The sequence below is a fragment of the Indicator indicator genome, chromosome 10 (genome assembly GCF_027791375.1).
Source record: "Indicator indicator isolate 239-I01 chromosome 10, UM_Iind_1.1, whole genome shotgun sequence".
Classification (NCBI taxonomy): Eukaryota; Metazoa; Chordata; class Aves; order Piciformes; family Indicatoridae; genus Indicator; species Indicator indicator.
In genome coordinates, this window is record NC_072019.1 from 20,218,110 (window position 1) to 20,243,681 (window position 25,572).

General features: G+C 41.0%; 1 protein-coding gene across 1 annotated transcript in view; it reads left to right on the forward strand.

The window, feature by feature from the left end:
* Positions 1 to 412: 412 nt before the first annotated feature.
* The window catches only part of PTPRF (protein tyrosine phosphatase receptor type F), a 196,438-nt gene continuing 171,278 nt past the window's right edge, over positions 413 to 25,572 (forward strand). Inside the window, exons 1-2 of the mRNA XM_054384023.1 lie at positions 413 to 550; positions 3,248 to 3,389. Of these exons, the coding sequence (XP_054239998.1) occupies positions 419 to 550; positions 3,248 to 3,389 (274 nt within the window). The 5' untranslated portion in view covers positions 413 to 418. The remainder of the gene's footprint in view (positions 551 to 3,247; positions 3,390 to 25,572) is intronic.

Here is a 25,572-nt window from a genome sequence, read left to right on the forward strand (position 1 = left end):
GCTTTCGATATATGGTACATTTTGTAGCTTTGATGTGTTAGCTGTTCTTTAACTTCCAGGGCTGTGACCATGTAATAAACCTGCAAAAATCCATTTATTAAAAAATGTAAAAATGGTTCCAAATTGTCGCATACCTGAATGAATGCCCAGGGGGCTGGGAGGAGCCCTCTACTGCCCTCATTTACAGGCAAGCCAGATGGACTTTGTTCATTTCAGGAAAAAAAGCTACTGGAGCACAAACTCTGCTTGTCATGTTGCAGTCTGTGCTGAATTGGTGTGGCTGAGGCCATTCAACCTGGATTTGTTGCAGCAGCACCAATTATCTTATAATTTAGATTAACATGACACATTCCTTGCTTCTCTGGTGTTGTGTCCTCATGGGGATGATTTGGTTATTTTTCCAGGCAAGCCAACATTTATGAAAGCTCCTGAAGATCAGATTGGGATTTCTGGAGGAGTGGCCTCTTTTGTGTGTCAGGCAACAGGAGAGCCCAAACCTCGCATCACATGGATGAAGAAGGGGAAGAAAGTCAGTTCTCAGCGGTTTGAGGTAATTAAAAAAGAAACCCCAAACGACCCAAGGCCCCCAAAATAAAAATGTGGTAGTCACTCTCAGTCTTACAGGTCTTAATTACACAAAAATCATTATTGCAACATGGACATCTCTACATCACTATGGCACAGAACCTAGAGCAATCTGTAGAGCAGGCATTGCCCTTCTAGCATGATGCTGGAAGCATACAGGCAGGGCGTCCTTCTTCAGAATGGAGACTGGTACTTACAGTCACTGAACTGAATGACAGGATGACAGTTGGAGACAGCAGTGATTTTCTGTTTCCATTGTGAAAATTGATAAGGCACCTCCATAACCTACCATCCCCGGTGAAATTCAAAAGTGGGATGTCAAAATGCTGTTGGAAAGTTTTTCAAGTGGTGCCTACTGCCATCCCTCCCATAAATGCGCTTGGAAGGGGAATGGCAAAATTATTCTGAAGGGTGAATTGACTTCCCTGTGAACCAAAGTCTGAGAGAAAGGACGAGGAAAGAGCAGGTATCAGAAACACTTTTGAAAAAGGGTCCGATTTGGTTCATATTTTAAATAGGAAATACATTTTCACTGATTTTTCTCCACTTTTTTGCTCTGCTTTCCTGTTTTGGAGTTGGGCTCTTTTCTTGAAAATTGCCCTTGGAAATTTGACTCTTCTACCATTCTGCTGCCTCTCTTCTAATCCCCAGTCTCTGATGTTTTTGCTTTTCTGACTGGAGCCCAAGATGACTTTTCTGCCTGGAATGGATTGATTCAAGTCACCAATTTTAATCATGATTTTGTATGTGAGCAGAAAACCTTGATTAAAGTAATCAATTTTAATCTTGTTTTACATTGCTATTTTTCTGCAATAAAGGTTAAGTTTTCCTTGCATTGTAACCATTTAAACATTGTCATTTGTGAGTAGATACAACCTTGATAGTGAATTTACTTATTGTGGCTGTCCAGAGGGCTATGCCACATTATATGCTTTTGTATAAGCAATTTCATATCCTCATTCACATCAGTTTTGATACATAGTTGAGGCATTTTTTATTGTGTTAGAAGACAGTGAATAACATCTTTCTTTTTTTGCAAGATAACTATTAATTTTACCTCATTACTAAACTAGTCTTTATTTGGAGGAAAATTGGAATTCAGTTTAAATGAAAAAATGACCAAACAAATCTGATGTGCATGTGCTGAGTTATTACACAAAAGAGGTGCCCAACATTAGGAAAGGAACAGCATTTCTAGTCCCAGTGTCTGTCGTGTCCTTAGTGGTTGTAGCTCACTTCCTCTCACAGAAAGTGTGCAAAGGATAGTAAAGAGCTTTTCTGCTGTTTCATATTTTAGCTTTCTAATCTTTATCACGGATGTGAATTAATCTGACTTAGTCTTATTTTAAAATTTGCCCGTAGCAATATAACCTATCTGTAAAGGTTATAGAAAGTTTAACTTTTTGTCACAGTTTCATATTTAATTAAAAAAAAAATCTTAAAATCTACTATGATGATGCTCAGATTTCTCTATCCTGGCTGCTGCTACTTGACCCCAGATCAGGGGTTTTTGCAAGATATTCCTGTTACGTGGAACTGAGGGAATATTCCTTCTAGTGTGAAGAAAAATAGATTTTCAGTGGTCTTGGTTACCTTTTGATTTCTTCCTGTTTCTCCTGTCATAGTAGAGTCTTGTACACATGTTTTTTCTTCCTGTTTTCACTCTTTTCATCTTCATGCTATGAGGTGCACTCCTAAACAGGGCTCTTGCAAACAGAGTAAAAGTTCTGTGTGAGGGTAATGCAGGTCCCAGGGTGCTGTACATGTGTCTCGAGCAAAATGTAACCTAGTACTCCCCCCTGTTGTCAGCTGGCACAAGAGGGGTTTGTGCCTTGCCCTCGTGCTGGCACCATCTGCAGTTCAGTTAATATTTCTAACTTTTGCTGTGCTCAGTAATAGGAGAAGGATGAGCTTGGCATTAACAGTGGCCTGAGGCTGAGCCTTTACAGCCTTGCTATTAAGGAGTATCATATAGTGATCCAGCTGCAAACTAACAAATCCCTCTTAGAAGTTAGTCTAATGCATGTTACAGCTTATCAGGATGGATGGAAGGGCAATGATATGTTAGGTACATAATTTATTATAATTTATTATTCTGGGGAAGGAATCATAATGACATCATTGTTGATTATGCCAAAGCTGCAAAATACCTGATGCTGAAGGACATTAAAACCCCTCACTTTTTCTGCTGGAGTTAGCATGCACTGTAGATGCTCAAGGTTTGTTACTGTAGCTTTGTTACTGTTTTTCTGGTAAACCCACAGGAGTATATCATTCTGCTCTTCTACCAAGGTGAAAGTTGGCACTAAATTGCTATCAGTGTCATTAGTAAAACCATTACTACAAATTTGGCTCAGATGTTTTAAATCATGAGATTCACATCTTGATTATCAGGTTGATAATTTGTCAACTTTAATTGATTCATAAAGAAACTCATTGGATCTTCATGTTTTGGCCTCCTCGGAGGACAGATATGTTCTTGACCCTGAAATTTTTGCATTTCTGGATTTGGAACACTTGACTAATTGCATGGTTTTCATAGCTTAGAGGTCTTGTTGTTGTTTGGGGTTTGGATTTTTTTTTTGAACCTTGGATTGTTTTGAATGTCAGGTTTTGTAGCAGAAGATACCAGTAAAGAAGTGCTTTCTTTTCATTCTGAAAGGTTATTGAGTTTGATGATGGATCAGGATCAGTTCTGCGGATACAGCCGCTGCGCGTTCACCGAGATGAAGCTATCTATGAGTGCACAGCCACCAATAGTGTTGGGGAGATAAACACAAGTGCCAAATTAACAGTGTTAGAAGGTAAGTGAGAAGCTTTTCTATGCCTTAGGTGGCAGAAGATACAGCTTTGGCTTTGGTATCTACGTGTTGGTGTGGTGGCTTTAAATGAAATGGTGATATTCTAGCTTCGTTTGGAGAAGCTATGTTCATCCTGAATCATTTGCTATAATTCCCTCTTAGTGATAGAAGCTAATATTTTCCAACAGTCATGATAGAATTGAAGATTATGAACTTTCTTTGAAGTGTTTTGGTTGTGTTTTCTCAGGTGTGTTGTTTCTAACCTGGAGGGCTAGCTGAAGAGGCATTTGTATACTTTTCTCATTGTCTGCTTTGATATATCTGTCTTCAGAGTAAGAACTGTTATCCGACAGTCAGAAACTTAATCCATGTTGCTGCACCTTCTGGATTACATTGGCACAGTTCTTGAATAGATTTTCAGGTTACTCTTCAGATTTTTAGTTTGATGTGGAATTTATCTAGGTTTACTTTTCACTGTAGTCACAGCTTGTTACTCTTTCTCCTGTTTAAGAATAGATTTTGATCCTTGTCTGCTATATGAGCAAACTTAAAGTTTCTTGCTATGTTATTTCTTCCAAATAGAAGGTTTTGTGGAAGAGCAGTCTATTAGATACGAAGGACTTGTGATCAGTGGGTGATTCTACTCCTCTGCTCCATGTTGGTGAGACCCCACCTGGAGTACTGTGTCCAGTTCTGGAGCTCCTGTTACAAGAAGGATATGGACATTCTGGAACGTGGCCAGAGAAGGGCCACCAGGATGATCAGAGGGCTGGAGCACCTCTCCTATGAGAACAGACTGAAAGAGTTGGGGCTGTTCAGTCTGGAGAAGAGAAGGCTCCGAGGTGACCTTATTGTGGCCTTCCATATCTGAAGGGGGTTTACAAGAAAGCTGGGGAGGGGCTTTTGAGGATATCAGGTAGTGGTAGGACTAGGGGGAATGGAATAAAGCTGGAAGTGGGGAAATTCAGGCTGGATATGAGGAAGTTGTTCTTCACCATGAGCGTGGTGAGACTCTGGAATGGGTTGTGCAGGGTGGTGGTTGGGGCCCCATCCCTGGAGGTGTTTAAGGCCAGGCTGGATGAGGCTCTGGCCAGCCTGATGTAGTGTGAGGTGTCCCTGACCATGGCAGGGGGGTTGGAACTGGCTGATGCTTGTGGTCCTTTCCAACCCTGACTGATTTGATGATTTTTTTTTCTTACATTAAATTCTTAGAGTTATTGTCTACTTTTAAGGAAAAGTGGGGGTTTCTTTTCAGGATATCAGTGTGGTATAGTATTTGTTTAGGATTTTGTAAATGTGCTGAGATGTTACAAACCTGTGGCATTTGGGCAAATGGATTTTTTTTTAATAACTTGCATATATGAAGACAAGCAGGGAAAGGCTTTGTCAGATTGCTTGCTCTGTGTGGACTGATGTAGAAACTTTTGAGTAATGAAAAAATCTAGACTGGAAAGCATTTATTGTTGTAAGGCTTTGAAGCAGCAGAGACTGGTTATCCCAATGGTGAGTGTGCCAGCTATACATGACAAGTCACCTATTGTCCCTTGTTCTCCCATCCCCATTCATAGTGCAGAGGTAATCATATTTTCCTCTCTGCTCTGTGACAAAGAATACATTAAATAACTGTAATGTGCTCAGACACTGTGGTGATGGGAATCAGAGAAATCATTCAATAGTTGATGTGATTGTGTATCTCTTTCTGGAGGTGGGGCATCTTAAAGGAACAGCTTGCTGCTCAGTAGGATTATTAAGCATGGGATAACAGATGCTGCAGACTTAAAAATCACTGGGGAGTAAAAGCAGATCTTTGTTACTTCTTGCCTTTGCAGCCATGTATATGAGTGCATAAAGTGCAGTGGAGCTCTTTCAGCAGTTTATGTGCAGATATGTGCTTAAATGATTCTTGGAACTCATTTTTTGTGATCCTACAATACCCAACTGGTCCAAGCACATTCCTGTTTCCTTTGGTTGCAGTTGTCTTTATGCATCTTAGATGTGTATGCACATGCACACACACACACACACGCACTAATAATTTATTTGCTCTGTGTTAAATGCTCAAAGGCCCACAGAGGCATGCCTTGCATAAAGGAGCACAACAGCACTTCTCAGCTCCCTGGTGCTCTTGCTGTTTTCCTGATGAGGTGGGAAAAGACATGTCTGCACACGATTTAAGAGCCAGCAAGCAAGCACAGAGCCTGCTTTTCTCTTTGGAAACATCCTTTAATTGGGAGTAATGCTAGTTTAGCAGGATCCCATAAGGTCAAAACTATCTGCAGACGTAGGGCCTATGCTTTCCTCTCTAAGTGAAGAGCATCAGCCCTTTTCTGTGCACCCTCCTAATGGGTAAAATTAAGAAACATTTTGCTGTGTAGCAGGTTTATGTGGTCATGCATTTAGAAGTGTGAGCTTGATTACAGGGGATGAAGAGCTATGTGTTCCTCTCATGCTGGCTTAACTGACAGAGATGATGATGTTCTGTCATGATGTATCCATATTTAAGAAAAAACATTTTGGTGAGGTTGGTTTGTTTGTTTGTTTGGGGTTTTTGAGCCTTTCTATGGGTAAGTATGGGTTTATTTATTCTTTTTTCAGTTATGCTGGTTTATTGTTGTGTGCTGTCTTTCTGCATGTGAAAGTGTGAATTTTTTTGTTTGCTTCCATGTTGGTAAAGTTGGTATTGCAACTCAGTGTCCTGATTGTGCTTGTGTTTAGTCTCAGTGGCCTCCAAAACATAGTGGTAAGTGCCTCGCCTCTCTGTTATGCCATCATGAATTTTGTAGAGGTATTTGAAAATGACACATTTCGTGCAGAACCCTTGATACCTTCAAGACTGTCAACTAGAATTTGATTTTCCCTCTGCTGCTGGGGTTAAAATAATTTCTGTAATTGCTCTCAGGTGGCAGTTTGAATGATGCAGATATTCTGTGCTTCCTTTCAAGAATTTGACTAATGCAGTGGTCCCTGGTGCATGACAAAGCTCTGTCATAGACATCCTCATGGTTACATGCTGCTAAATACACAGCACATATTGATTTTTACATTAAAAATCCTTTATAACAATAAGTTTTTAATGCTTCTTCACAATTTGCTCTTCAGAATGCAGGCCTTAACATTAAATCCAGAAGTCACAGTCAGGGTTTAGCAGGCTGTTATTAGATGTCTTTGTAGCTGACTAATCTGGAGCTTTATTTTATTTAGGTTTCTGCAATGTTTTACAGATCAGAGGCAGATAATCCTTTCTAATTGCCAACTTATTCCATTCTGAATATTAAGTGAGAAGCCTGAGTCCAGTCTCCTGGAGGAATCTGGAATTCTCACACAAGTGAATCTCTTTTAACAGTCCAATTCCCTACTACCCTTTCATTCTCTACTCCCATGTCTGTTAGTTTTACCTTCTAACTGCAAATCCTGTTGTGACCAAGCTACACATACTTTGCGTAACTCAGAATTATTTCTCCTGTTGATAGCAGGAGAAATAGACATGCATATACCTTCTTCTCTCATTTCTCCTGGGTAGCTGATAAGCTGAATTATGTATGAGTCATATTGAACATTTCTATCTTTTTTCCAATTATGACCTGAAGCAGCACAGAAGTGCATTCTGCCTGCCTGGCAAAGGAGAAAAGCAGAGCAAAGAGGGGAGGGCTAGAATCAATAAGCTGACACACATTCCCAAGAAAAGCCTCAGGGACAGTTAGTGGCACTAACAAATTAATAAATATATTATTCAGTGGTAATGTTGGGAATTACAGGGCTTTTTGAAATAGGAAGATTATATGAAATGTGAGTAGGAAGGGTGCCAGCATGGAAGAACACAGGAGCAGGCTGATTACAGGAGTGTCTATGTCGTGTCCTTCCAGAAGACTGCTTGTATGTTCAGCATTGCAGCTGTATTAGGACAGTGTTTGTCTCTAGTTGCCCCCTACACCAAAGTGTACCTTCAGACTGTGGCTTCCAGCAGTCTCCACCCAACAGGAAGATAGGGAAAAGCATTGCCAAAGAAAACTTCAGGGAATAGAGAGGAGTATAGTGATTCTTTGGGAACAGAAGGAGGCTCGAATACGAAGTGTATTGTCAGTCCCTTCTCCCAGAACTTTCCAGCTTGGACATCCAGTTACAAGTTTTGATTTCCAGAACTGGGAAATTGTTTAGTTGTAACTGGCCCTTCAAGGCCCTGCAAGCAGTCTTGTTTTTCACTCCCCTGTATCCTAGAGCATACAGTTAAATCCAAGTGATGCTGAATATATTTGGAGTTTCATTTCCCTTTGTTTTTAAGTAGGTTAAATGGAAATGAAAATATCATCTCCAATTTCCATTTCCAGCACAGATCTATGCAAATCCCCTATGCCCCTATCCTAGACTCCTAATCATGTAGCATGTAGTTATCTGTCTGGAGAGTGCTGCCAGGCTCTGCAGGAGAGCAGATTCTAGCAAAGAAGACAGAGGGAAAAGCTGGGAAAAGGTTATTGCACACTGGGTTTCAGTCTCAAGGTAACCTGTCTGGCTTTGTGCTGACAGAAGTCAGTGAAGTTTTGGTGTGCTTCAGTGGAGCCAAAGAAAGTTCCCAAGTGCAACAGTTGTCCCAAGGTGGGAAGCAACTCCACCTTATTATAATTTGCTGTTTGCTGAACCATGTCATGAGCTTAATGTCTTTCACCATCTGCCAGCTGCATTCCAGTTCCTGGGGTTACCCTTTTTGAAATGCTGAAGTGATAAACATTTGACTATATTACAAAGGATTTCTGTAGAGAGGAAGATCTCAGAAGGCCTGAAACAATATGCCCTTTTTGTAAACACTCTTCTAGAAGTGATTTTGTCATTGGAATAGTAAACAGAAGTTAGCTATGTTTAATCCTTGTTTGTGTTTGATTAGTTACAAAAGGATCAGTGGGTTCGTTGTACTTTGGCTCTTGGTTGTCTCCATTGCTTTTGCATCTTTTTGCCAAGAATTTCTAGCAATTTGTTATAAAATTGGAACAATTACAGAAGGGAAAGCTGTTCCAACTTCCTTTGGTTTCACCCTTGGACTGGTGTGATGGCAGAGGTCCTACCACTGATCTTTGCTCTTTACACATGCAATCCTAATAGTGCTTTCTTTCTGTAACAGGCAGGTAGTTAATGCACCTCTGTAATTATTGTATTGTCAATGAGCTTCCATGTGCTTTACTGCTTTGGGAAATGTCCTAATATACAGCAGTGCAGAAAGAAATTATGAAGCCTGAGTGCATTTGCTCGGCATGTCTTGTGCTTGTTAAAAAGTGAAGCATTAAGCCAATTACTCATGGTGGCTTCAGTGAGAAGTTTAGGTTGTCACCTAGAGGCATGTAAATCCAAGCTCATATGGACTTGCACTATTAAGGTATAAGTAGTACTCACAAAGAAAGTGTGTATTGTGCTGCTCAACAGCTGGTCACCTAGTGTTAGTCTGGCAAGTCAGTTTAGGAGCCCTATCGTCATGTGAAGAATTCTAGTAATTTCTCAGGGACTGAACAGTGGCTAGAAGAATCCTAAAAGTTCAAGGGGAAAAGAGATGGTCTCTCAATCCTGTAGCATACAGAAGATTGAGCAGAATTGATGATCTCTTTCACTTAGACCAAGAAAATTTAGAGACTGTTTTACTTGTATCACCGAGTCACATGCTGTCACTATCAAGGCTACTGTAACTGTAGAGCACCTGTCTCTCAATCCATCTGTGATATTCCTGGTTCTCTTCATTTTATTTATTTGCTTTCAAAGAATAAGAGTGTTAGTGTTGCTCTTATTTTTTGTAGTATTTAACAAGAAAGACTTTTCTTGGTGGGAATTAGAGACAAAGAAGTAATTTTTTGAGGTGAAGTCTTAAGTGTTGCTGGTCTCTTGTCTAAACAGGAGAGTCAGCAGATCTTTAGAACATATCAGACCCAAATGCCATAATTTCCATTTCTTATCCCTGTTTAAATGATTGACTAATGGAACAGAACCATATAATGTATCTGTGATAGCAAGTTCTATCAGAGGACTGCCATGCACTAAGGTTAACATCCAGGTTCATTCCACAAGTTTATGAAGCAAGAAATACAACCTCTGAAAAGTTTTATATGAAATATCACATAGTTAATGCCAAGCTGAACCCTTTGGAGCTGTGCACTTCCATAAAACCTTGCATCTGAAACGGTATTGACCTCTTAATCTTCAGAACATTCTTCTTTTACAGCAAGTGGCTGTTTCTGCATATTGCCTCTCAAATGAGGTTATATGAGATTACATCAGTAACAGGACAGCTGTTGTCACAGTGTAATCAGCAAGCTAATGACGTCAGTGATACTGCAGTATCCAAAAGCAACAGCTATTCAGGGGGAACTTCCCCTGATTGAAACAAGTGAGCTTTAAGTGTCAAACGAACAGGAAGGAAGCACATTCTGCAGAATCCTACAAGGCCTCTAATGCAGCATTCTGATTGCCAACTACTAGGTAGCCTGAAGTTGTAAATGTGCAGTTACATCTTTTAGAAAGCCTTCTCAGAGCTCCTTGTCTCTCACAATTGGTTTGTTCCAAGTGTATTCAGCAGTTTATAAGCACTGACTTCGGTGCTTGGAAACAATGTTCAGCTAAGAATATTTGTTGCCAATCAAATTTGTCACCAACCAATGTTGTCTCCTTTCTACTCGCTCCACTCCTCAAATCCCTCATGAAGATATTCAGAAAGGTGGTTACTTGTTTAGAGCCTTGTGGCAACCTACCAGTAACTTCTGTTTGTTGGGAAATTAGATAATTGAACCCTGGACAGTATTTTATCTTTATTTCCTGGGCTCAGAATGTAGAGACAGGTTGCATCTCACTCTGTGCTATTGTTCTGCTTCCTGGGAGTTAGTCATGGAAAGTGTGTCAGACTGTTCTACTGCTGCTCTGCTATCAAAATGCTCAGCCTCTTCCAATAGGTAAATGAGGCACAAACAGATTAGTTTACCTCCCTGGCAGAAATGCGCTCACACAGGCAGGTTCTTGTCTTGTTGGAGAGGCTTCCCTGTGGGTTGCCATCTCCCAGCTGAGACCAGTGATGGCCAGATGACCGCTTCTGCATCTCTGTTCCAGTCTGAAATCAGGCAGGTTAGATTAAATTGTCTGTGGTTTAAACTAATCTGTTTTGACTCTCTGTTGGAACAGATCGTCAGTCCCAGCTGGGAGGCAGCAACCACCAGCACTGCCTTTCATGTCACTGCGGAAGGGCTGGCATTCCCATGTGCCCCAAACCCTGTGGCCGCAACAATGTCTCAAAGCTTAGACAGGGCTGGGATTTTGATGGTGTCAGTAGGCAGTAATCCAGGGCGGAAACCTTGACTCAGGCCTGGGCTAAAATGGATGGTAGCCAAAAAGGATTAGAGAGAGGAGCAGCAAGTGAAGGCTGCCAAGGAGATGTGTGTCCTGTAAGCTTTTCTTGGACTAGACAGTACAGAGGAAGAAAAGGCAGGAATAACATAAGTGTAAGGTAATAGATTGTAAATCTTGAAAAAAATACATTTGTTAGGAAAACGAGGGTGTTTAGGTTGAGAAGTCTGATAGTCAGTGTTCTAATCTGTACAAGAAAGTGGCCAAGTAAGCCTCCCCTTGCAGTAAAATCTCCACGTTGTTTAATGGATGATCTGCCGGTCGCCTTCACCATTCTTTGGGTCTTAATGGTCCTATTTCACACCTCTTTCTATTTCATTTCAGGCATGTTTTTTGTAAACACACTCAACTAAAGATGTGCACACAAGAAGCCTTGCACAAGTGTCTTTTCAAAAACGCTGATGGGTCTATGAACTTTGGAGATACAACATCAGATGTTTGCTAGGGTCATAGTCACTTTTTGCATTCAGCTGGTCACTGGCTAGTACAGCTTTGCTGTGTTTCTCTAATGCATTCACATTTGCCTTGGCTCCTTGTTTTCAAGTAATACATGCCAAGGTTATAGCAAAAAAATCTTAGTACTTCTTATGTTTGTTCCTATTATCCCTGTCACTTAAGGTGATTTGGCTCTTCTTGATTTTTGTATTTTTATTTTTTTTTACTGTCCTCTTTATTTACAGCATCTCTACAGTGCTGTCAATTTAAAACCTGCCTTTTGTGCAGACCTTGTTAATGCATCTAGTCATTTCAAAATTGATATTTTGAGGAACCTGTTGATTTGGGCCATTGTTCCACTACTGCTAAAAAACAGTAGTTAACAAGAGAATGAAGATGGTCAAGTGTCAGTGAGACCTGATTTGGCTCTCAAAGTGTTTATCTGATAATAATTAGGCTGAGGTTAGACCTGGTGATTCTTAGATAATAAATTGAATTTGGAAGACTGGCAGCCGGGGGGGGGAAAAATTATTAATGAATTGTGTATGCATGGATCTAGGAGTCTTTCAGAGAAGAAAAAGAAAAAACAAAACATGAAACCCCACAGTTATAACTTCATCATTTTCTTATTGAAAAAGGCACTTTAATGTAAATGTGTTTAGTTCATCTGGAACAGACAAACAAGAAATTTGTTGCTTTGGGTAATTTCAGTAACTGTGAACCTTGTCAGAATCAAAAATCACATTTCTTGTCAGATTTAACGTCTACTGGTGACCATCAGAAGCTAAAATAATAGATCTTTATTATCAGACATTTCAAAAGAGCTTTCTTATTGCAGGATCTCTCAAGATGCCTCATTCTGTGAGCATCTGTAGCAACCTGTTAGTGACAGATGTGCTCTCTGTAGCTTGTAAGTCAGTCCTGCTGATATCTCCTGCTGACTAATAAAGTTAGTTGCTGGTATTTATTTGTAGAGTATTTGAAGTCTGTTACATTGTGGAATAGCTTTCTGAAAGAGGTAGTATCTTATTGTTTGAACTATTGGGTATTAATGGTAAACACTGCTGGATGATGCCATATGGATTATCCACTTCGGTTCCGAGGAAAACGGGAAGGGCAAGAGCAAGATGTTCTGGAAAGATTTTCTGAGTGCTTAACTACTTTGGCAAAATTATCTTCGGTATCTGCTCATAATCGAGAGGCTCTTTGCTCAAAGCCTAGTGTCCTGTTGTCATTTTCTAGTATGCCATGACTTACGCAGGCACTTAAGAAGACATAGCACCACAGTGATCTTCTATAACTTCTTCTGCAGAAGTGAGAGAATATATCCACTTAATAGAAATGGAGAATAAGTTCTTAAATGGAAAATGGAGCATGGAGAGAACAATGTGATAACCATGACCGTAGGGAGTGCAGTGCTTACAACTACCAAAGCATAAATCTGTGCATGCAAGGAAGTTTCTATATAGTCATCTTGGGCTTATGTTCTGTGCCTTATCATCTTCCTCTCACTAAGAAAGATTACAGTCCAAATGAAATAATTCTTGGAGAAATCATTAAAGTGAAAGCCAGAAAAATGTGAAACTGGAATATCAATGCATGCTAATAAATCTGTAGCAACAGTAGTTGTTCAGAAGAGAGGATGTCCATGTGAGCAGTAGTCTATTTCACATGTCACTTACCCTAACTGTGGAACAAAACATCTCACAAGTACTTCAACAACTTCCTCTGGTGCAGAAAAAGAAAAATCAGATAATTGCTACTGATGGGCCACCTTTTGGTGGCTGTACAAAACAAAGCTGGCTTTGCCTTGAAGACCTGTAATGCTGATCATTGTGACAGCTGGTTTCTGTGCGTCACGCTTACAAGTCCCAAATCTAGCTGTCCTTATGAATCCCTTGTTGATCTCATATTGTTTTTATACAGGTCTGGTGTCAGGAAGGCTCTATGTTCATGATACTTATTAAAACACAGTGCCCAGATAATGAGCAAAATGAATAATTTGCCCTAATTTTGGATGCAAGGAAGTAATTATTGTGACTGTTGATTGATAATTGGTTACTTGAGCTGTTAGTGACTAAAATATATTTGCTATAAAGATGATCTAAAATCCATGCATTCCACTTGCTGTCTTCGAAGCCTGGAGGATCTTTATAAAAGTATTAATCTCGTAGTAGTGAAACAACACTTTCCCCACAGAGTTTTCTAATACTTATTTATTCTTATGGATATTTTAGTTGCATAATAAAGTAGTGGCTCTTTCTGGCACTCTTACCTGCTCAGATTCTTTCTGCCCAGAGCTCCAGAATAGCTCTTTCAAATCACTTTTCCTAAGAAAACCAGCAGGGATGAGGCATAATAAGATTTGTCTTTTCAAGATCACCTAGTGCCTTGATGAGGCAGGTTGGCTGGAGCCATGGGAGAACGCTGCCATGTCTGTCGTGCTAATTCCATGCTCTCTTCCTTCAATCCTTTTATCACAAGGGTCCAGCCTGGATGAAACCTTTCCAAGTTCTGAGTGGAGAAGTCTCAATAGCAATCAGAGCTATAACTTCATCCAGCTGTAGTGTGTGAACATTCCCTGTTATGTTACTGTTTCAAGCTAGGACTGGGGGGAATTTCCCAGCGATAAGAGTGCCTGTCAGCAGAGGATACAGAATGCTTTAAATAAAACTAGCTCCACAAAGCACTACACACAACAGAACTGGCATCATGACCTCTTAGCTGCTTTGAGACCACTGAAAGAGCACAGGAGACGTTAACCTGTTGGAAACCTTAAAAACCTTAAGTCTTGCTTTGTGGTACTACAGCTCCAAAATGATGCTTTGTTTACAAGCAAGGCAATACTGGAATTTTCTTTGATTTAGACAGCGTCAAAGTTGATTCCAGTGGGGAGAGAGTCCTTGGGGAGAGAACGGAAATCATAAATATATTGATGAAAAATGCATGAACTGTGCATGGGGTGGTATTAAAAGCTATTGCAGGGGAGAGTAATGGATTGGGGAATGGCAGGGTAGCTGGTATAAAGAAAAGCAGACAAAGAAGGTCAGAGGGAGGTATAGAGTGAGCCTGCGTCTCTTCACTGTGAATCCCAGCAGGGAAAAGTAGCTCATGCCAGTAGTGCTACAATTCAAGGAAGTGCCTTCCAGATGGAGCTCCATGCCTAAGGTGCAACAAGCAAGCCAGGCCAAGCAGAGAGCTTGCTGTCCCTTGGAGCCTTTCTGGAAAGCAGACGAGTCCAGCCAAACCTCTGGTAAGTACCAATCCACCGAAAGCCTGCATATGGTAGAGATCAAATTGGTTCACCTGGAGGAGTGAAGAGGTCAGTGGGGAGCACCCTTGCTTGCAGGAACCCTTCTCTGTAGGAAGCCTGGGTGCTGTCTTCTGCCTCCTGCCAGGAGGTTAATTAGGGCAGCTTTTTTTTCTGTAAGGACATCACTGACGTGAGACGTAGGTGAGTTATGCATGTAGATGTGTCGTCAGCAAACCCAGCACTGAGGCTGTTGAATGAGTTGAGGCCAGGTGGAAACTCAGTATGTGTTCTTTACAAATAAATTATTTGGTTGCTTGATTTGGGTATGAATTTGTCCCTTCAAAGAGTAGCATTGCAGAGAACCTTAACTGACACTTTGCCTGCAGGAATGATGTAACCTCTTGGGAATAAACAGCAGTTGTTTTGCCTAGAGGTGGTAGGCTTAATCAGAGTCCACCTGATTGGCATGTAGCACACATCCTAGCATTGTAACTTCTGCCTGCCATGTGCTCATAGTCCTGAGGAAGAAATTGCTGATCAGATGAGTAGTATCTAGACTTGAATTTAGCAAACATGAATAAAGTCTTTATCTTTTGCAGTAGAACTTTCAGGAAGGGGGAGGGGGAGAGGTGAGGAAAAGGATCCTGGACAATTTGGTGTTTTTACTAATTAGACAGTAAAAATATCTCAAAGTGCCAAAAATAATAAAATAAAATAAACCCTTATCTCTTGCCCTGGGCGTGAATTTACTAGCTGTAGTTTGTTGTTCAGTTCGGTTCATTGATCTTGTCACAACTGATGATTCATTAAGTTGTGACTACTGTAGAGATGGCAATGCACAGGTGTAGCTGTACTGCACATCTGTGTGTTCCCAAGGTGTTAATGATTTTAAAATGCACTTTCTATCTGGCCATCCACTGTGCTTCAAGTGCCAACTTGACATTTTGTGGTATTGAGCCATTTGTTGTGGTTGGCAGAGTCTTTTGGTTCTCTTCGTAGGTTTGTTTTGGCTTTTTTGTTTTGTTACTTTTATCCATATTTCAGATAGCTGGATCTGATTTTTCAGCAACCTTGGCCTTGCAGAATGTGAGTTGTGATCTCTTTCTGCAGGCTGCCTCCTTGTTAAACGTCACATGCTTTCTCCTGGTGTTTCCTTAAAATATACAGGATTATTTCCTGCACCAAGTCATGAGGGACATGTCAGGCAGGATTTGCTGGTTTCCTGACTTGTTCAGGATTCTGGCTTCTAATTTTTGGAGTTTGGCTGAGATGTCACTGACTTGGTTCCTAGCTTAGTGCTAACAACTCAGTTGGTATAAAGCTTCTCATCCCTGCCGGCCCCAGGAGACCTCAAAAACTTTCAGTTTTATTGACTTACAGGCTGATTGGCACCAGCAAGTCAACAATATGTGGCAACACTGTAAAACATCTTTATTGTTAAACCTCTAGCCTCTTCTCCTAATTTAAAGCACCATACAGAATGGTTCTTATTAGAGATTTGTATTTGATTTGAAGCAGAGATCTGGGAAGTTGTCTGTCTGATGGATCATGGCTTTGCATTGAGAGGCAGCCTATGCCCACTACTAAATCATAGCAAGGTTATGCCTGTGTAATGTAGTTAAAGCATTTCCTTGTGATTCTGTTCTGTCTCTAATAGCACTTCCTAGTGCAGACAGCCCTATAAGACTCCTCTTGCTTCAGGCTTTTCAGGCAGTACCCAGGGAGAGCAAACTGCATCTGTTCAAACATAAACCAGCCAATATACTTGGCTCTGTATCCATTTCCAGTTTGATCATAGGCTCTGTGGTAAGAGGGTCCAGGTCTAGCATCTCTTACTTGCATCTTTTCTGTTTCAGCCACACAGGTATTGCTGAAAGCTAGACTAAAGGATGTCTTTAATAAATTATATCATAAAAATATGCCAAGCAACTGTGAGTCCAGCATGAACTGGTCAGTTTATTCAAATAATTAATATTTAATTCCAGGGTTCAAACTGGATAGTCTTAACTTTAATCCAAGCCATTTGGCTCTTTCTGAGACTGTAAACCCTCTTTTCTGTCCCCTTCCTGAGATCCCCTTTCCAAGTAAGCTTCTGTAAATTCTCTTCAACAGGCTGAAGAGTTTGAGCTCAGTATAAGCCCCTGTTGTATGGCCTCTTTTCTAGCTCCTGGCTTGCTTTTGTAGCTCATCTTGAAATTCGTTGTGCTATTTCTGTGCTTTTCTGGAAATGCATGCATTGCAATTCACACTGTATTTTGCTGCCTTAAGAAACAGCCACAGTGATTCAAACTGAAGGTCCCTCTATCCCACTGTCTTTTCTAGGAGCCAGTACTGGATGCCAGGGAAGCATGTAAGGACATAGCACGCTTATAGCAGTGACTCCTCCAAATACAGGCTTCTCTAGCCTTTCCTGATATGTACCTCTGGCATTTCTGAGCTTAGGGATAGTAGTTTTAGTCAAATTAATGAAAGGAGAATCTAATTATTGTATGAACTTTAACTTCTAGTGTGTGTAATATCCCACAGCAAGACATTTCCCAGCATAACTATGTTGTCTGTGAAAACATACCTATTAATTGCTAATATCGTTTGATGCCCTGTAGTCTTTGTATTAGAAGGGACAGTGGATTATTATTATTGTTAGAAGGGACTCTTGATTTAATAGCTCTTTATTGCACCCATCCTTGTGTTTTCTGTATTAGAAAATGCGGTTCTGTTTAGTTTTGATCTAGCACAAGTTGTGTACAACAGCAAAATTGTGCATCCTCATCTGGCAGAAACCAGGCTGGGCAGCACCCTTGAGCTGCTCTACTTCCTATGTCTCACAGTATTGCATGATTATTGTGAGCCTTTGGAGCCATCTTCCAGGACTTTCTCCGACTTGCAGATTGAGCATATGTTTTTGCTCATTCCTTTGGCAACAGAGAACACATCTAGGAAAATCTAGAAGCCCTGTTTGTCCAGGTGACTCAGTGCACAGAGGCAGACTGGATACAGGATGAAACGTCAAGAGCAATTTTAGAGTGTTCACTAGGAAGGAACAGCACGCAGTGACTCAGGTGGGTTGCTGGGTTTTTTTGTTTCAAAAAACAAATCTGAGTTCAGATAATAATAATAACACATAATCTGTGTTCAGATTACTTTGTACTCTCTTGTATTCAGATATAACCTGTTGTGTGTTGCTTGTGGCAATAGCCTGTCTGTCTTAATTATAAGCCTTCTAGCACCTTTCATAGAATCTTAGAATCATTTCCCTTGGAAAAGACCTCTAAGAGCATTGAGTCCATTTGTGTTTATGAAGCCATCCTGCAGCAGGTTGTGCATTGCAGCTTGCTGCATTAGCTGTGATGAGGATAAAAAGCTCTAAAGGCATTTTGTGCAACTGTGCAGGGCTGTACCTAGGTCTTCCTTACATGAGTTTTGGCTGCAGAAGCATTCACATCCCTCATCTCCAGACTTGACTAAGGGCTTTTTCCCAGCAAATGGAAATCTCAGAATCTTGGTGCACTTGTGCTTGCTGAGCGCAAAGGCAATTTTCCACTCCCTGCAACAGCACCACACAAACTCAGCTGTGGATCAGTGGATATGCCTTGATTTTCAGGCTCCCCAGTTCAAGATTTTGAGCTACTTGATGAAAAGAAGGCCAGTAAGTGACAGTAACCCATCAAGACTTGACTGAACTCAACTTCCCATATTTTTCTTAGAACATTTAGTCCTTACCAAAGTGAGATGTTATTTGTAAGTTATGCAAATCATGAGCAATGCTGGAGTAAACTGAGTGGAGCCAGACAGAGCTGGTCCTTTTCTTGCTCTTTTATATAGAGAAAAACAAGAAACCTTGGGGAATCCCCTATGGAGCCCTGTACTGCCATATGGTCCCTTCATCTGACCAATGGCAAATACATAAAAGGTGTCCATAAAAAAAAAAAATTGGTATGTTTAACAAAATTGCCTGAAACATAAGTTCAGTCAGAAAACTTGACAACTCATCTACTCCACCTTCCTAGCAGCTGTGCCACTAATATTCATTGCAGCATAGAGTTGAAATGCCTTCTCTTATCACTTAACCTGGTCTTTTGTGCTACACATTTAGAAAACAATAAAGTGCAGGACACTTGTTCTTTAGATCACTGCTGCTATTCTAAGCCTGGCAAGTGTTGTTTTTCTGTGGCTGAAGAATGAATCTGCAAAATCTGAATATAAACCAGTGATTCATTACTTCATGCACTTTTCAGTTTATCGAGACATGAAGTGCTGGATTTCATGGAAACTGGACCTCATTGCTACGTAACAAAGTCTGAACTTTTTCCCCTTGTGGCATTAATTGCTAATTTACAGCTGCTGGAAGAGTAGTGGAGGCACAAGGTTCACCAGTAGAAATTGCCTGGACTCCATAGTTATGCAGTTAACAATGACTTCATAGCAAAACTGTTAGTGTGACCCCTTCAGCATTTTTTTTTAGTTATTTTGGCATTTCTTGTAGTAGGCCTTTCTATCTTCAGGACACTCTTTGACAGGTACTCATTACAGACTGTGATCTTTAGAGATGAAGCCTTGTATTTAAATACCAATTTTGGTAGAGTTATGGCTAAACCATAGGATGTTTTGGTGGTGGTTCTTTCTGTCACCAGCATGTCTCCCAGCCTGCTTTTCAGTCCCAGGCAAGAAGGGGAAATGAACATTGTTTCTAATTAAAATGTTACTGTCTTTCCACTGAGTACTATTTAAGAGAGTAAATATCCAAAAGACCAAAGTTTGTTAAGAACCAAAGTACAGCTCTTTAGGTTGACGTTGCTTATCTTCACTCCACTGGTCAGCTTTCTTAGATGATACCCTTCTGCTCCAGTAATAGAATTATTAGCAGCCTTTTGGTTATTTGTATAGCCCAATATTTTTATAAAAGTAGTCTGCCTACGATCCACTGATGCTGTTCAGGGAAGGAGATGCATAGTACCATGTTCAGGACATGTTTGTCTGTTACCATGTCAGCTGCTCTGTGCAGCAGTGCAAGGTAGACATTCAATTTGCTGCTTTCCCAACAGAGCTGTTGCTTTTCATAAAGATATTTTTAAGTGCTTTATCAGTCTGGCTTTATTTAGTAATGTGTAGAGGGGTCTCTCTATGAGCCCTGAGGAGTTTCCAAGCCAAATAGTTTGGAAATTACATTTGGCAAACCCTAAATTCTGACAAAGCAGGTGCTACAAACATTTTTTAATCTTGCCTTTAGAGCTTAATTTCTTAGTGCTAAGTGTTTCCATCAGTCATAGCAGTGCTCCTTGCTCTAGCATCTAGATGTGGTGGAATGGTGTTACCTCTGTAACTGTATCTGAGGTGGCTCTTCTTTGTTTGAGATTAACTCAGTACTTATTTTACACCAGAAACATAATTTGCTACTCCAATCCTGAGACTCTGCTAAGTAGAAAAGTCTTAGGTAAAAAAGGTGAGCCTTAAACTATTTTATGTGCTGAAACTCAAGTTGGTTTCCTGGATGGCAGCAGAGGAGGAGGGCTCAGCTTGCAAGCAAGGCACAGCAACCTGGTGGGCTGTTATTGACTGTGTGGTAGAGTAATTAAAGCTCAGATTGCAGAGGCTTGTGGAAGACTCCATGAAATATCAGGCCAGGCAGGCACACTGTGCTACAGGGCCTGAGGTGTCTGAAAGTCCAGGTACAGGACAGTAGATGGATGCAGACAAACCTTTATGTGTGATAAAAGGTAACACAGACAGAAAAATCACTGGCAATATCACTGGTTACAGCATAATCGTTGCTTGACTCCTGAAGAAATCCGTCTGGAAAAGAGGGATTTGGAGGTCTGTGTCTTGCTGAATGTGCTATGAAAGAGCCTCTGCCTTAGCCTGGGGCACTACATGGGGAAAAAAATGTGCAGGAGTGTGAAAACCTGATGTGTGGGTGATGAAGCATTGCTGGTGCCTGGAGAGAGTCAGCACCTCAGCAGAATGTCGTGTATCAAGGAGAATCGTGAGGCTTTCAAACAGAAAAACGGCGCAGTCTGTTCTTAAAGAGCATGGGGTAACAGCTGGGCAGCCCTCACTGTATGGCCAGGCTTCAGCAGTTAAACATTGTGTCTCTTCACAGCTCTGCCTGATAAGGCTATGCTCATACTCTGTTGTTACCCAAAGAGCTTCTGAAATCTTTTTCAGATACCTGATTTTGAGGCTCTGTAACATTTAGAATGTTAAATGGTAAAAGAAACTTAAAAGATGAAGGAGATTTATCACATGAATATTCACCTTTTTTTAATAAAATAAAGCAGATACTACTGTTAAGGAAGGAAAAGAAACCACACTATGTTCTCAGGCAAATTACCGACCCAGATTCACTAGTTAAAAGGAAGTAAGGTCCTGAAGTGTAATGGAGTGAATCACTTATGACCCAGCTTTATGGTGGTGTAATCTGACATTTACTTTCAATGGTAAATACAGAAAATGATAGTGAAATGTTGAAAATGTGATATGTCATAAAAGTTACAGCCTCCTCATCTTGTTTATTATGCTTTGGGAGATACAGGGTCTTGGTTGCTTCCTGGAACAGTTTAGAAGTTTGAAATGTAGACGTTGAAATGTAAACTAGTCCTTTGCTACCTGCAGATTTGAGGTGGTCAAATATCAGCATAATTACACAGCTGACCAGTTCTGCTCCAGTGCCCGTTGCCAGCAATTGGCTGCGCGTCAGTTGTTCGTGAGCTGCAGGTTTCCAGGGAAACTGCATGTACCACTACCTGTGAATAATTGAGAATGGCAGCTGTAATGAGAGAATTCGGGGCAAATTGTGTGAATATTCGTAGCTAGATTACAGTGCTAAAATATTTTCACTCTATATGAAGATTTAACTTGCAGGTTTAAAGAGATTTAACTGAAGAGGTCCTGGAAAGAATCCATCCCTGTGAAATCTGGGGATGAGTGGTTTTAAACCCATTACAAATGCACAGAATTTTAGAGCGGGGTTTGGGAAAGTTTTGTTCCTTGTGCTTCCTCAAAGGTCTGATACACCTTTTATTTTTGTTCTTGGGAGCAGGTAATTGAAAGGCAAAAGCTCTGAATTCGTTTTGGCTGGGAACTCCTCAGACCCCACTGCTTTGGGGCCTTGTTGTTCTCCTATTTGCAAAAACATGTGAGGATACACCACAGGCTTGGAATAAAATAGTCAGGTAACATCTGCCAAGTCTTTCCCGGTTTTCATCCTCAGTTTATGTATTTATCTTTTTAAAAGTTAGATGCAGTATCTTAATATTCAGAGCACTCTTGTGCTCTGCAGTGTGATCTGCGTAAGCTGAAGGAGAGATGCTACAAGCTACCTCTTTTCTATAAAGACAGCTTCGTATGTGATAGAGAGGAAAAGCCAGCTGGATGTAACAGGATTCACTGTGATTGCTGCTCAGATACTGTAGACATATATTTATGTTGGGTTGAAGTGACCTGAAGAATTTCCATTGCCCATCTCTGGGCATACTGTCTCTTGCACTGAGCTTGCAGGAGAAATGTGTGCAGTTATGCCAGCAGGAGATACACGTTTTGTATTAGCCTAAGGTTAAAAAGAAATGGTGACTATTTCATGTGTTTCAGCTAATGAAAAGGTTTGGGCTAAGACATCATCGTTAATTTTATACAAAATTAACTTGTCTTTGAAACTTGTTTTGTTTCATTTTTTGCCAGCAGCAGTTTCTCTGTGTCTATCTTTATGTGAGCCCTGAGCAAGCCAGGTGGTTGGTATTACCTGGAAGAATTGTCATCTTCCAGGGAAGCTTGAGGAGACAGTTCTAGACTCCTGGTTGTTCTCATTGCCTCTCAAACCACAGAATGACCTGGGAAGTAGCTACTTCTGCACTTTAGAGGGAGAGTGTTAACTGGTGTAATTGAGCTTTCCCCCTTGAAAGCAGTGAACTCTGAAAACTCTCAAATCATGGATGTTGCTAGGTTAATTGGATGGTTAAATTTAGCCAAGCCTCCACTGTGCCTCACTGACTAAAAGAGAGCTACCATTTATTACTTAAACATCTGTTGTGAAATGAGGCAGTACCTCAAGGTGGGCTACCTTGCAAACTAGGCAATAGTAAACAGTTACTATGGACTTGAGAGATGGAGCTTGTCATGAATTGCATCTGTGCTGATGCTGTCAGTTAATTTTGAGCCAGATAGCTGTAATAAGCTTTCATTCCACTAGCAAATACCTGGGGATATATGGGGCTATGTACTAGCAGTGCTTGACTGAAGAGGAATTAGTTTTGCCTTACAGTCAGTGATCCACAGCATCCAGCCGCCTTATTAATTAAAACCAGAACATGTCACTCTGATCTAGGTATGTAGAAAGGAGGTACCTGAAACGCTGTATTTTGCTGAAATTTCAAAACAACTCACTGAAGAAATGCTCTGCTGATGACTGAAAGATTTAATAATAAAGAAGGCTTAAATGGGAGGAAATACTCTTGCTCAGGTTTTCCTCTGCTCAGGATGCCAAAGCCTTGTCAGAGTGAAATATGTAGCACCGGCTGAATGGCTGAGCAGCTTCCATCTGCTTCAGGATCTCTCAAAGATAATCAAGAATGATGAAAATTGTTTCTTCATTTTTGACCTCTAACCAACCTGTTAGCCTTATGTCTATAAAACAAGGGATGTCTCCAAACTGGGCATAAATTGTAATGCCTGTGTAAATCACAACTCCTCTATCAATATTTGAACTAGAAAGAGCTTATATCAGTATAGCAGCAGTTTATTGTATTCATGAGAAGAACTCAATACCCTTAAGATTCATTAATTTGACAGAACCCTAATAGCAGCTTGCAAATCTTAACTGCTATTTCTTGCAAGAAGTGAGGCCCTTCAGAATATTCTGTCCCATGACTGGGGACAGTAACCCTATTGGCAACATTTGTTGCCCATGCCAGCCGTCTTTCTGCTAAACAGGAGGTTTATTCTTTGCTTCCACAAAGATGGTTGCAGATATGTCGTAGTAATGTGGCACTGGCCCATCCTCACTCATCTCTGTGCCTGCCAAACTCCCTCTGTCTCTTCTGTATGATACCAGGCATTTTACTGTCATTGTGAGTTTTCTGTAAATCCTTCGGGTTTTTTTCATGTTGTTCTTCTTCCGGTGCATTGTCTCCTTGCTTGCACCTACAGTGCCTTGGAAATGGGCGTCCTGCATTCCTCAGCTGGCCCTTATTCCCAAGTGCCCTATACCTTCCTTTCCCCCTCTTAGTGCACCAATAGCACAACTCTGATGCTTACCTCACCATAAGAAATGCTGCATTATCTCACACCCCTCCTTTCCCCAAGTTCTGTTTGTAATTTCTTTGCACAATCTGTATGCTTTGAGCTGCAGGCACCTTGAGGAGGAGGAAGAGGAATGCTTCACGTTTAACTCCCTAAAGCCCTGTGCAAACTGCTGGTAAGGGGTCTATCAGCATGAGCTGTCACTCTGGAGTAGCACATCTGTGCAGAAATGCTTGCTCAGAGCAAAACAATGCTTACACTAACTCTTAGCTTTTCTCCAAGGATGAGTCTCATAGCATTCTGGAGATGTATATCATCTTGCAGAAGTTTTGCTACCCTGTTGAGCAAACGATGCATTCCCACAGCTGGTTAGCAGAGCCAAGGCAGCCTGTCTGTCCAGCACTGCCAAGCCCCTTGTGCCATCTGACTTCAGTGAATGGGAGCATGGATGTTTACATACATCTCCACCTAACTGTCAGTCCTTCCCAAATGTCATTCATCTGTCATTTTGGCTGCCACAGTCTGTCTTGTTTGCTTACATTCCTTAAACTCTCACTGCAATAACTCTTAAAGGGTAGTATAAAAAGATTGTTGAGTCTAATCATCATTGGAAAAAAATGTAAAGACTGGCAACCTATGGAGAGAGGCTGTTGGCTTAAGAAATATTTAGAGGGCCTTAAATAGCCTTTAGTATGGCTTGGAGATCTCACTGTTAGAACAGTTTTTCTGGGAAACAGAAGAAGTGAATGGTTCATTTGAAAGGCTTGTTTGCTTGGTGGTCTGTCTTTGGTAATTATTTGTGCTGACAACACAGCCTTTGGCTGAAGCAGTGTGCATGCCGCAGGCTGGATTGCAGACTGCAGTGCCGCTGGACTCCTACCAGAGCAATGTTTGTTCACCTATAGCAACAAAGGGAAATTGTATTTGTAATTGTTGCCATGTCCCTGCAGAGCTGTCTCATCCATGCATCTTTGGGCTTTATGTGAAGAGACGCTGTTGCTCCTTTTCTAGCACCAAGGAGCAAGGGAGGGGTTGTCCGTTACCTGACTGAATTTCTTTCCTTCCTTTGCATTGTATCCCACAGGAGCATCTTTCATATAACACTCATGGTAGCTTCTGCTCTCTTGAAAAACAGCAGTCTTGTGGGGCACTGGCTGTATTCTGGGGCACTTGGATAGTGCCCATAACAAGACTTGTAGCATGGATTTGTTGACTGGTGGGAATAGAGACCGAGAGTGCCTGTTAACATTCTCATCCTAATGGTGTTGTCCCTGCTAAGGGAAGCAATGTATGTTTCCCTGCTGTGTCCCCAGGATGTGTGCTAGTCCAGCCTGTAGGAGCTTGTGTTCTTTGATCTTCTGTAACACATCTGTTCCAAAGGATTAGCAGAAAACTCCCTTCTCAGCAGCTTATGGTTGTTGTATACTGACACCTGTATTTTGGTATTTGCAAGCTAAGCCTGTGCACTTAAACAAATAAGCAAGTTTGGTTCTACATGGGTAGAATTGTAGGATGAGCCTGCTTTAATTAGGGCTGGTGAGACTCCTCAACACTCCTGCTGTTTGCTATCATAAACATCTTGCATATGTTTGCAGCACAGTCAAAACCACAGTCTTACAGGGCAGGTGCTTCTTTTAAAGCAACAAATTAATTTCCAGGTAACTGAATTGTTTTCAGAACAGGTAGAGGGTACAGAAGGAAATGCCATTGCCAAACACCTGGTACATGGGCTGAACACCTCACAAGAGGAGAGTGGGGAATACCTCCAGTCATGGGTCCCCTAGGCTGTTTGTTTCTGGAGTCCAGACTATTCCCCAGGGGATGCTTGGTATGCAGCAAGTTTCAAAGCAAACAGAGCTCAGTGCCTGGAATTTTGTTCTAGGATCAGCCTAAGTTTTT